Source organism: Rana temporaria, chromosome 7, assembly GCF_905171775.1.
Source record: "Rana temporaria chromosome 7, aRanTem1.1, whole genome shotgun sequence".
Lineage (NCBI taxonomy): Eukaryota > Metazoa > Chordata > Amphibia > Anura > Ranidae > Rana > Rana temporaria.
In genome coordinates, this window is record NC_053495.1 from 58,398,652 (window position 1) to 58,411,372 (window position 12,721).

A 12,721-nucleotide genomic window follows, 5' to 3' on the forward strand; every position below is an offset into this window, starting at 1 on the left:
TATTTAACCTGCCTTTAAATGTGTACCAGTGTTATGTACAGCATGTAACAGTAAAAAAAGTAAAAAAAATGTATTTCTCAATTCTGACCAGTTGAGACAAACGGTTATCTGTGTTGCTGTTTTCTCCAGCAATTAGAGGAGTTAAAAAAAGAGTTACTAGAGTTTCAGCCCACTGGAAATGATCCAGGAGTGGCGTGACCAGCCTTGCCTATAATCTGTATGCTTTGAAAAGCACAAAACACACTGCTGCCTACACAGTTCTGCCAGCATGTCTCAGCAACTTCTCTCCCGGGCTCTGGTGTCAATAAACTGGCTAGCTGGCGCCCTGAAAACAGGTCAACCAGGCCCAGCTCTGCGTGTACTGGATGCATCGTTCTACTACCCACCAATCAGGAATGGACGTGAGGAGTATGTAGAAAAGCACATACCAGGAGCATTATACTTTGATATAGATGAATGTAAGGACCAGACGTCTCCCTATGAAATGATGCTACCCAGTGAATCTGCTTTTGCCAAATATGTGGGCAATCTTGGCATCAATAATGCTAGCCACGTTGTGGTGTACGATGCTGATCAAGTGGGCATTTACTATGCCGCAAGGATCTGGTGGATGTTTAAGGCCTTTGGGCATGAGAATGTGTTTGTTCTGAATGGAGGGTTCAGGAACTGGGAAAAGCAAGGACATCCAGTAACATCTGAAGTAATAAAACCACAGCCAGAGACTTACAAGGCTGTGCGAAATTCTTCTCTGGTAAAGACATTCGAAGACGTGCAAAAGAACCTAGACAGCAAACAGTTCCAGCTGGTGGACTCGCGTTCTGAAGGACGGTACACTGGGACAGAGCCAGAACCAGGAGGAGGTAAGGTGGATTGGAGTATGCTATTCTGTCTATATTAAAGTAGAACTAAACGCAAAACTTTATTTTTAGTGTTGGGTAAAGTGGAGGGGGATTAGAACACCTGTCAGGTTTTTATTGCTGTCTGTGTCCCCACTATGAAGCTTCACCGTCTATTTGTCTTGTTTACCATTATCATTAAAAGTGAAAGTAAATCCCACATTTTGGGTCATCACCAAAGCAGGAATAGTGGAGAAATCTTCCAAAGAGAACTCTAGTTCTAATGACCCTGGTGACAACGTTATGGAGGGATTTCATCTTACTTCCTGTTGTGGCTATAGGACAGGAAGTGAATAAAAACCTCCCAAACAGGACACAGATGGCAAAAAGGGGTTATAACGAGGGTTGTCCCGATACCGCTTTTTTAGGACCGGGTACAAGTACCGATACTTTTTTTCAAGTTCTCGCCGATACCGAATACCAATACTTTTTTTAAATGTGTCCCCAAATGCAGCCATATCCCCCCACAAATGCAGCCATGTCCCCCCACAAATGCAGCCATGTCCCCCACATATGCAGCCATGTCCCCCCACAAATGCAGCCATGTCCCCCACATATGCAGCTCTGTCCCCCCACATATGCAGCTCTGTCCCCCCACAGATGCAGCCATGTCCCCCCACAGATGCAGCCATGTCCCCCATAGATGCAGCCATGTCCCCCACATATTGCAGCCATGTCCCCCACATATTGCAGCCATGTCCCCCCACAAATGTAGCCATGTCCCCCATATATGCAGCCATGTCCCCCCATATATGCAGCCATGTCCCCCATATATGCAGCCATATCCCCCATATATGCAGCCATGTCCCCCCCATATATGCAGCCATGTCCCCCATATCCCCCACATATGCAGCCATGTCCCCCCCATATATGCAGCCATGTCCCCCATATCCCCCATATATGCAGCCATGTCCCCCCCATATATGCAGCCATATCCCCCATATATGCAGCCATGTCCCCCCATAGATGCAGCCATGTCCCCCATACCTAGATGCTGCCGCCGCATCCCGCCGCAACGCTGCCGCCACCGCTTAGTTAATACGGGCGGGGATCATTACAACTTTCATTTGAATAGCTGTAGTGTTTCCCGCCGCGTATATAGACACTCCCCCTTGCTCGGGATTGGACAGATCACCCGTCCAATCCCAAGCAAGGGGGAGTGTCTATACGCGGCGCAGCGGGAAACACTACAGCTATTCAAATGATAGCTGTAATGTTCCCCGCCCGTATTAACTAAGCGGCGGCGTTGTGGCTAAAGGCTCATACACACGGTAGGACATCCAACAAAATTTCCCTTGGATTTTTGTCTTAATTGATTTGTCCGATCACACCCATAGCATACACACGCTCGGACTTTTCTGCAAACTTTTCTAACACTTTCCCAACATCACGTGGTTTTACTTGCTCTTTACCGCCACCCTTTGGTTAACTTCTGCTATTGTTGGTTGATTTTGACATTGGTTCTGAGCATGCGCATTTGTACTTTGTCCAAAAGTCCGATGGTTTGCTGTACACACGGTCGCACTTTGCACAATCGGACTTTTCGGAACAGAAAGTTGGTCCGTTCACAGACCCAACTTTTTGTCCGATTGAAGCCAAAAAAGTTGGTCCGATGGAACGTACACACGGTCGGACAAATACGAAAAGTGCCGGATTTTGAAGTTGGTTGGGCAAAAGTCCGACCGTGTGTACGGGGCTTAAGTATTCGGCCAGGCATCGGGGGCATTTGCGAAGTACAAGTACTCCCGCAAATACTCGGTATCGGTCCCGATACTGGTATCGGCATTGGGAAAACCCTAGTTATAACCTTCACTTACTCTATCCAAAATGAAAAAATTTTTTTTGCCTTTAGTTCTACTTTAAAGTGGATGTAAACCCTTATATTTACCCAGTGAAGTGCACAGCCTCAGGCCTCGTACACACGACCGAGTTTCTCGGCAAAAAACAGCAAGAAACTTGCTGGGAGATATTTTCTTGCCGAGGAAACCGGTCGTGTGTACATTTTCGTCGAGGAAACTGTCGAGAAACTCGACGAGCCAAAAAGAGAGCAAGTTCTCTATTTCCCTCGACGGGAATGGAGAAACTTGCCTTGTCGAATTCCTCGACAGCCTAACAATGAACTCAACGAGGAAAACGATGTGTTTCGCCCGTCGAGTTCCTCGGTTGTGTGTACGAGGCCTCAGATGATACACAGAGATGAAACAAATCTCCCTACATAAGTTTTAAATGTATTTCTGCTGTCTTCGGCCCGGATTCACAGACACTGGCACACATTTATGCCGCCGTAGCGTATCTCCTTTACGCTACGCCGACGCAGCGCAGAGAGGCAATCATGGAATTCACAAAGCACTTCCTCCCAAAACTGCACTGGGTTTCCTACGCGTAAACCGGCGTAGGTGGAAGTGGGCGTGAGCCATGCAAATGAGGCGTGACCCCATGCAAATGATGGGCCGAGTGCCAGACAGATACGTATAACGAACGGCTTTTTGTGGGCACGGCGCACAGATACGATGGCGCATATTTGCACTTACGCGGCGTATATAGAGATACGTCGGCGCAAGTGCTTTGTGAATCCGGGCCTTCATCTTTATATACTGCTTAGAAAGTGCATAACGTGTTAGAAGATTTTCTCACTGAAACACATCTCCGGTCTGTACTGCAGTGGGAACAGGGTACATAGAAAACAATTATTTTCTTTGTGCCATAGTGGTCACTGGCATTTATCCAGTGCAGATGTCTGAAACAAGCTCTAAGGCCCTTTCACACTGGGGCGGGGGCGGCATCGGCGGTAAAGCACCACTATTTTTAGCAACGCTTTACTGCCAATTTCACGGCCCTATTCGGCCACTAGCGGGGCAGTTTTACCCCCGCTAGCGGCCGGAAAAGGGTTAAAAACCACCGCAGATCGCTTTGCCGGTGGTATAGCCGCGATGTCCCATTGATTTCAATGGGCAGGAGCGGTGGAGGAGCAGTATACACACCACTCCAAAGATCCGGCTAGCAGGACTTTTTTTACTGTCCTGCTAGCGCACCTCTCCAGTGTGAAAGCCCTCAGGGCTTTCACACTGGAGAGACGGCAGCGGCTGTTTCAGGTCAGTTTGCAGGCGCTAGTTTGCCAGCAAAGGCATTGCATTTTCGTACTGTATGGTGCCACAGCTCTATGCAGCTCAGTGCGGCAGGTGTAAAAAAAAAGGGCCAGGGACTTCTTTAGCCGTATTTGAAAAGAATAGGCTGCCTACACACAGAACGTGACTTGCAATAGTGTGAACTGAGCCTAATTTAATTGCACAGGAGCAACTTCCTGATAATAAAACCAGTAGAACATGCTTGTGCAATGTGTGCTGGCACAGCCACTTAAAGGAGTTGTAAAGTTAGAAGATTTTATATCTTAATGGATTCTATGCATTAAATCGGAGCTCTACCCTAAAGTGGAACTCCCGCTGATCGGAACCCTCCCCCTTCCGGTGTCACATTGGACACCTTTCAGGGGGGGGAGGGGGTGCAGATACCTGTCTAAAGACAGCAGTGGCAGCTGGTGCTCAAAGTTTTTGGGGGGGCGCAAACGAAAAAAAAAAAAGAAAAACAATTGCAGCCTCACTGTGCCCATTAAATGCAGCCACTGTGCCATCAATTGTCACCACTGTGCCATGCCATCAAATGCAGTCACTGTGCCATGCCATCAAACGCAGCCACTGTGCCATCAATTCGCACCACTGTGCCATGCCATCAATTCGCACCACTGTGCCATGCCATCAAACGCAGCCACTGTGCCATCAATTGTCACCACTGTTTCATGCCATCAAATGCAGTCACTATGCCATGCCATCAAATGCAGCCACTGTGCCATCAATTCGCACCACTGTGCCATGCCATCAAACGCAGCCACTGTGCCATCAATTGTCACCACTGTGCCCATTGTCGCCGCTGTGCCCTGTAAAAAGCCCCTCCCCCCCCCGCCCGGCACTCACCTTTCTGGAAGTCAGCCATCCTCCTAGTCCTTCCACGTCCCTCGATGTCATCTCCCGCCCACGATGACGCTTCAGCCAATCAGGTTACCGATAACCAGAACCGGTGAACCTGATTGGCTGAGACGCCTGTCAGTCTTATCCAAGGAACGCACCTCCCGTACGTTCCCTGGATAAGCATCCGGAAGGCTGAGGGCTGCCGTTATTCAGGTGGCCGGTTCTCAAGGTCCAGCCATCTGAATAGACCAGCGGCCGGCAAGAATAACATAGATTTATGCAATGCATGAATCTATGTTATTTCAGTGGCGGTGCGAGAGCCAGAGGGGGCGCTCCAGCGCCCTCTATAGACGCACCGCCACTGTAAGACAGGTATTTGCACCCACTTCCGGCCACAGTCTGCGGGCAGACTGTGGGCAAGACGTCACCTCCCGTCCCCCCCTGTTGTGTTCTGGGAACACTCGGCTCCCAGAGCACAGCGGGAGCCAGTCAGCAGGCGCAGCGCGACTTGCGCATGCGCCGTAGGGAACCGGGCAGTGAAGCCGGAGCGCTTTACTTCCTGGTTCCCTCACGAGGATGGTGGGGGGGGGGGGCAGCAGAGTGACGAGCGATCGCTCGTCCTCTGCTGCGGATGGCGCTGGACTCCAGGACAGGTAAGTGTGCCGATATTAAAAGTCAGCAGCTGCAGTATTTGTAGCTGCTGACTTTTAAATATATTTTTTTTCAGCGGACATCCGCTTTAAGCTAAAAAGCCTTCTGTGTGTAGCAGCCTCCCCAGCACCCCCTAATACCAAAGTCAGTCAGCCAGTCAGGAAAGAGAGGATGGTCTGGGTCGTGGCTCAGTGTCTGAATGGACACAGGGAGCTGTGGCTCGGCTCGGGTGCCCCCATAGCAAGCTGCTTGCTGTGTGGGCACTCGGCAGGAGGGAGGGGCCCGAGAAGGAGAATGCTCGTAATCCAAAGTACTCGCATATCAAAGCGAGTTTCCTCATTGAAGTCAATACAGCGACTGCACTTTCAAGTGCACTTGTAGGGCAAAGTGGATTTGCATTTCGTAAATAACCCCCGCTGTCTTTTACCGATGGGGACGGCTTCTCCCGTCCTCCCCTGTCAACCATGTCTGTTCTCTTCATGTATGACCTGCCTAACTGGGTCTTTACACCCACAGGGCAGAAAGGACTACCTAATTATGTGACCACTGTGATTGGCTGTCTTGGAGTAAAGCCTCGTACACACGGGCCAGAATCTCGTCAGGAAAAAAACTTTGTTTTTCCTGATGAGATTCTTGGCAAGAATCTCTTGCCGCCCGAGTGTACAGACTCTCCTTTCAAAAGAACTGCGGTTCTCTTGAAAGGCAAGAACGCGGTGACGTCATCGCGTGAGACGAGCATGCGCTCGTCACATTCGATGTTGTCGCTGCCATCTTGCTTCTACCCTACCTATGCCTAGGAAGCTACCGCACATGCGTCAAAGTCATTTCGAGCATGCGCGGGTTTCCTTTGCGACCAGGTAAGTATACACACTCTCGGGTCTCTCGGCAGGAAAACTGCCAAGAATCTCACGACAAGAAAATTGAGAACATGTTCTTTAGTTTTCTCGTCTAGATTCTGGGCAGTTTTTTTGTCGAGAAACCTTAAATTCTCGTACACACGCTCGGTATACTTGGCAAGAAAGCTCTGCCAGCAAAGAAACCAAAGAGTTTCAAGTTGATTAGAGACAAAGACACTGGGCCTACCTCTAGCCACTTGCAAGGTGGTCTGGAGAAATAAAGTCACCAACAGGCACAACGATCTGGCATGGAGGGCAAACTAAGGATTACCTTTGAGGATATTAATGCATTTTAGAAACCTGAGCAGATAGAGGCACTGCCCCTTTTGCATCATCCATGAAGAAACTACTTTGCCTGTCTTCTGGTAGTGCCTCTTTGCTCAGAAAATTTAGAGGGCTGGGACAAGGGGTAGGCAGGAAGGACGGCTGCCCTGGGAACTGTGGTACCATGTGAGGCACCACAAAGAGAACAGGGGAGAGGGGATTCGTGTTGGAAGGGGGGATTTGGGGGATAGAATGGGGTAAGCATTGCCAGTGCCGATCCTGACCTCCCTGGGGCCCTAAGCAAAATGACATGGCACATTAAAAATGAGAAGCGGGGGGCGCTGACGACAGTGACATGTCACATTAACCACTTAAGCCCCGGACCATATTGCTGCCTAAAGACCCAAGGGGTTTTTACAGTTCGGGACTGCGTCGCTTTAACAGACAATTGCGCGGTCGTGCGACGTGGCTCCCAAACAAAATTGGCGTCCTTTTTTCCCCACAAATAGAGCTTTCTTTTGGTGGTATTTGATCACCTCTGCGGTTTTAATTTTTTGCGCTATAAACAAAAATAGAGCGACAATTTAGAAAAAAATGCAATATTTTTTACTTTTTGCTGTAATAAATATCCCCCAAAAACATATATACATTTTTTTTTCCTCAGTTTAGGCCGATACGTATTCTTCTACCTATTTTTGGTAAAAAAAAACGCAATAATCGTTTATCGGTTGGTTTGCGCAAAATTTATAGCGTTTACAAAATAGGGGATAGTTTTTTTGCATTTTTTTTTTTATTTTTTTTTTACTACTAATGGCGGCGATCAGCGATTTTTTTCGTGACTGCGACATTATGGCGGACACTTCGGACAATTTTGACACATTTTTGGGACCATTGCCATTTTCACAGCAAAACATGCATTTAAATTGCATTCTTTATTGTGAAAATGACAGTTGCAGTTTGGGAGTTAACCACAGGGGGCGCTGTAACATTTAGGGATCACTGTGTGTGTGTTTACTAGTGTAGGGGGGTGTGGCTGTAGGAATGACATCATCGATCGGATCTCCCCTATAAAGGGGATCACCCGATCGATGCGCCGCCGCAGTGAAGCACGGGGAAGCCGTGTTTACACACGGCTCTCCCCGTTCTTCAGCTCCGGGGAGCGATCGCGACGGAGCGGCTAAAAACAAATAGCCGCGCCGTCGTCCCGGATCGCTCCCCGAGCGGACCCGACCTCCGCATGTACCGGGGGGGGGGTTCCGATTGGACCCCCCACCCACGTCTAGCAGAGGACGTACAGGTGTCCGTGCCATTCTGCTGACGTATATGTACATGAGGAGGTCGGGAAGTGGTTAAAGAAAGTTGAGAAGCTGGGGGAGGGGGTGTTCTGCTGTCGGAAAGGACTCAGCCTGCGAGTTTAGAAGCGGGGTGAGGGGGCGAAAATGACTTCTCACCAGGCGAGGCCTCTAGTAATTTGGGGGGCCCTTTGCAGCTTTGCAGGGCCCTAAGCGGCTTGTATAGTGAGCCTATAGCGAGGATCGGCCCTGCTCTATAAGGGGAAAATTCGATGGGGGGGGAGATGCTAAGAGTGGTGGTTTAGAGGGATTTGTGTAGGAAGTGGGTATGGGGGAAGAGGATTCTTGCTGGAAGGGGGGATTTGGGGGGAATTTGTGCTGGGAGTGGGAGATTTGAAGTGAGAGGGAGAAGATGTGTACTAGGAGGGGAAATTTTAGGGGTAGAGGATTTGTGCTAGGACGGATAAATGAATCTCTTTTTTTGTGGGGGAGGCATTTGAGCTGGAAAAATTTTGGGGACGGGGGGCAAAGATTTGTGTTGGGGGGGGGGGATTTCATCAGGGGGGCATATTTGTCTTCTGGATTGTAAGCCCTAAAAAGCAGGGCCCTCTAATTCCTCCTGTATTGATTTGTATTGTAACTGTACTGTCTGCCCTCATGTTGTAAAGCGCTGCACAAACTGCTGGCGCTATATAAATCCTCTATAATAATAATAATTTGTACTTGGAGGAGGGTAAATTTATGCTCGATGCAGATTAGTGCCTTTTATTTTGTGGGGGGATTTTTGCTGTTACATATTGCTCTTACATCTTGGGGGGGGGGGGACCAGTGATTACAGTTGAACCTCGGATTACGAGCATAATCCGTTCCAGGAGTATGTTTGTAATCCAAAGTACTTGCATATCAAATCAAGTTTTCCCATTGAAGTCAATGGAAATGAAAATAATTTGTTCCACATTGACTTCAATGGGATGCAATACCAAATTCGGGCAGAGGTGGGGGGCGCCAGAGAGCGCCGAAAATGGGCAAAAAGGCCCAAGGACACTTTGGCTCGTTTCCTGCGCCCCCGTACTTCAGGCCAAATGAGTTACTGCAGGTCAATGTTTGGGCTTTTCTCAGCTACTGCGCCCCGTACCTCAGGCCAAATGAGGTACTGCCAGCTTATTTAGCTTGAATTCTGTTCATCTTGCGAGTCAACACTGACGAGTCAGAATTTGTTTTTAAAAAAATTGCTCGCAAATGAAAACGCTCTCAAACCAAGTTACTCTTAAACCGAGGTTCCACTGTATAGTTTTTATCATTTTGTTCATGTTTCTAATAATTTTGTTTTGTTGAATTTACAGAAATATTCCCTGGACACATCCCTGACTCCTCAAACCTCCCGTTCACCAGCTTTTTGACAGAAGAAGGATTCGAGAAGTCACCTGATGAGATGCAGTGCCTTTTCCAGGATAAAGGAATAGATCTGAAGAAACCCCTGACAATTACTTGTCGGCGTGGTGTAACAGCCTGTCAGCTGGCCTTAGCTTCCTACATTCTGGGCAAGGAAGATACTGCCATCTATGATGGTTCATGGTATGAATGGTTCCACCGGGCCAAGCCAGAACAAAAAATCACTGTCTGGAAAAATGACAAATAGCTTGGAGACTGTCTGCCCGTGGGTACATGGCATTGTCTTGATCATTAGAAGCTGTGTCATGTGATACTTTTTAATTGTAGGTGGAGTTTTTGGGCTGTTCGCTATGCCAGGCTAAACCATTTAGTTAATTTTTTACCAAACCAAAAGTCAATGAGTCAAAAGTTTGGAAATGAACCCTGTTGGCTTCAGCAGAAGGAGTTACCTTATGCCCTGTATACACGAGCGGAATTTCCGCCAGCAAAAGTCTGATGTGAGCTTTTCATCGGAAATTCCGACCGTGTGTATGCTCCATCAGACTTTTGCTGGCGGAATTTCCGGCTGCGCAGAGAGCCGCAAATAGCTGCGGTCACCAGCGACCTGTCAGTACAGCTGGAAACAAAAGATATCTGCCGCTACATTTTATACGAGCCTTAGGCCCCTTTCACATTGGAGCGGGAATCGGTCGCTAGCGGTGCGGTATTAACCCCCGCTAGCGGCCGATAAAGGGTTAATACCGCCCGCAATGCGCCTCTGCAGAGGCGCATTGCGGGCGGTATTGCCGCAATTTCCCATTGTTTTAAATGGGAAGGAGCGCTGAAGGAGCGGAATACATACCACTCCTCTCACCGCTCCAAAGATGCTGCTGGCAGGAGATTTTTTCTCTCCAGCCAGCGCATCGCCTCAGTGTGAAAGCCCTAGGGCTTTCACATTGAGTAGGCAGTGAAGGAGTTTTTCAGGCTATATAGCAGGGCTATTTTTAGCGCCATACCGCCTGAAAAACTCCTCAGTGTGAAAGGGGTCTTAATAGCTGGTGTGAATGTAACCTAAACACGATCAGATTTTCCGACGGGAATTGTGCGATGGCAGGCTGTTGTCGGAAAATCCGACCATTTGTACGCTCCATCGGACAATTGTTGTTGGATTTTCCGCCAACAAATGTTGGATAGCATGCTTTAAAATTTCATCAGACAAAAATCCAAAGTACAAACACGCATGCTCAGAAGCAATGCTCACCATAACACAACATTAGCAGAGGTTGCCCAAAGGGTGGTGCTAAAGAGCTGACAAAACATGTAGTTTCGTGTTTGTTGGATGACATTTCTTTGCCGTTTGTATGCAAGACAAGTTCGAGGCCAATGCCCTTCAGACAAATGTCCTACTCTTTGTCCGATGGAAATCCGATCGTGTGTACCAGGCTTTACACTCAATGTAAACAGTAGCCTGTTTCTGAAGAAAGTTTGCACATGCTTGGTCTGCACACAAGGAATCTCCATAGAAGATAATTTAACTTCTGAACTCATTTTGATGCATGTGCCGGGCTGTTTGAAACACCGATATTTATGCAGAGAGAGCCACGTTAGACAGGGAAGTCCATTGGGGGTAATTCTATGGAACAGGAACTTTCTATATATCTGCATCAATGTAAGTTTTTGAATTTAAGGTTGAGTGGGTGTTTAGAAACTTTTGACTTGATTGAGCTATACTTTAAATCCCAGTTAAATCTTTAGCATAAATCAGCCAAATAGGTGTATCCAGATGTATTAAATCAAAAGGTCCTACAATTTGTTTTCTTTAGAAAGCAGCCACAGCTTGAGTAGAAAAGCCTGTCTCATGCCAGCATTTTTCCCGCCGGGATTCACAGCGGTTTTCCTGTTGGGTAAACACAGATGGAGCATACACACAGTCGGTTTCCCGGCCAAAAGCTCTCATGGCAGTTTTTCCCGACGGGAAAACCGGTCGTGTGTACGAGGCATGAGTGAAGACAGTGGATTCTCTGCAGAGGTCCAACACTCTGCTGAGCCAGACCTACAGTATAGCTTTGTTATTAGCAAAGCTCTTAGGGCCAGATTCACGTAGAATCGCGGCGGCGTAACGTATCGTATATACGTTACACCGCCGCAAGTTTTCATCGCAAGTGCCTGATTCACCAAGCACTTGCGTGAAAACTTACGCCGGCGGCCTCCGGCGTAAGCCCGCGTAATTCAAAGGGGCGTGTGCCATTTAAATTAGGCGCGCTCCCGCGCCGGACCTACTGCGCATGCTCCGTTTTGAAATTCCCGCCGTGCTGGCAAGTGAAGTAGCACATTTTCAGAGTCGCATTCAGTGTGAACTTTTAACACATCTTTTGTTTTGATACACTTGGAATGTATTTAGCGGATTTAAAATGGAGGTTCAGGCTTGATTTACACTGGGAATCGCAGCTGTTCCTGCATCCGCAACCGCCTGCAGCCAAAACATGATGCTTGTTAGAGAAGCATGCGGCAGCCATTTATTCCCGCACATCTTAATCTGTGTTTACGAGTGCGGGAACCACAGGGTAATCGCATGCCGCTTTTGCAACATGCGACTTCCCTGCGGCCGCATTTAAAAAAAAATTGAAGCACCTTTTCTTGTGGAAAACGCAGTCACAGCAGCCCATTCAAAGGATTGGTCTGTTGTGTCCGTGCAAACACAGGCTGCAGACCTTTACCAGTGTGAACCTAGGGTCAGTTGGGCTTAAACTCTTTCTTGCAAACTATAGGCTTGCTTGTGTATATTCTGACTGGAAAATAAATTGGACATTTTTGATTTTGTGTCTCCGTCTTTGTGCCTTTCTTTTTGTATAAAGATATTAAAGCAGAGCTTAGTCCAGGATGCCATGGTTATATTATCGAACAACTACCTTCATTTATTACTCAACACTTGTTATGATATTTCAAGGAACCGCTTTAACTGACAATTGCGTGGTCGTGCGATGCTGTACACAAACAAAATTTATGTCCTTTTCCCCCCACAAATAGAGCTTTCTTCTGGTGGTATTTGATAACCTCTGCGTTTTTTTTTTTTTTCGGTATAAACAAAAAAGAGTGGCAATTTTGAAAAAAAATATGGGCCAAATCCACAGCCAGCGGCGCAAAATAAGTTTTTTCAAACTTATGTCATTTAAGTTACGGCGCCCTAAGTTGGTGTCGTAATTGCCGTATCCACAGCGCATTTGCGCACAAAATTGCGCCTGCCGTAACCTAAATTCGGAGGCGTAAGGCGGGGTTATGGCAAGTGGGAAGGAAGTGGGCGTGCTTCATTGTAATGAGCCGTGACCCCATGCAAATGAAGGTCCGGCCGTACTGCGCATGCGCGCAGGAATCTGCTGCTCACTGCGCAT

The 12,721-nt window shown here is 47.9% G+C and overlaps 1 protein-coding gene across 1 annotated transcript; it reads left to right on the forward strand.

The window, feature by feature from the left end:
* Positions 1-217: 217 nt before the first annotated feature.
* Positions 218-10,069, forward strand: LOC120945332 (thiosulfate sulfurtransferase-like). The gene is made up of 2 exons (XM_040359437.1): positions 218-860; positions 9,305-10,069. Exons 1-2 carry the CDS (start codon positions 269-271, stop codon positions 9,598-9,600), a joined length of 888 nt encoding a protein of 295 aa, XP_040215371.1. The 5' UTR covers positions 218-268; the 3' UTR covers positions 9,601-10,069.
* Positions 10,070-12,721: the final 2,652 nt, after the last annotated feature.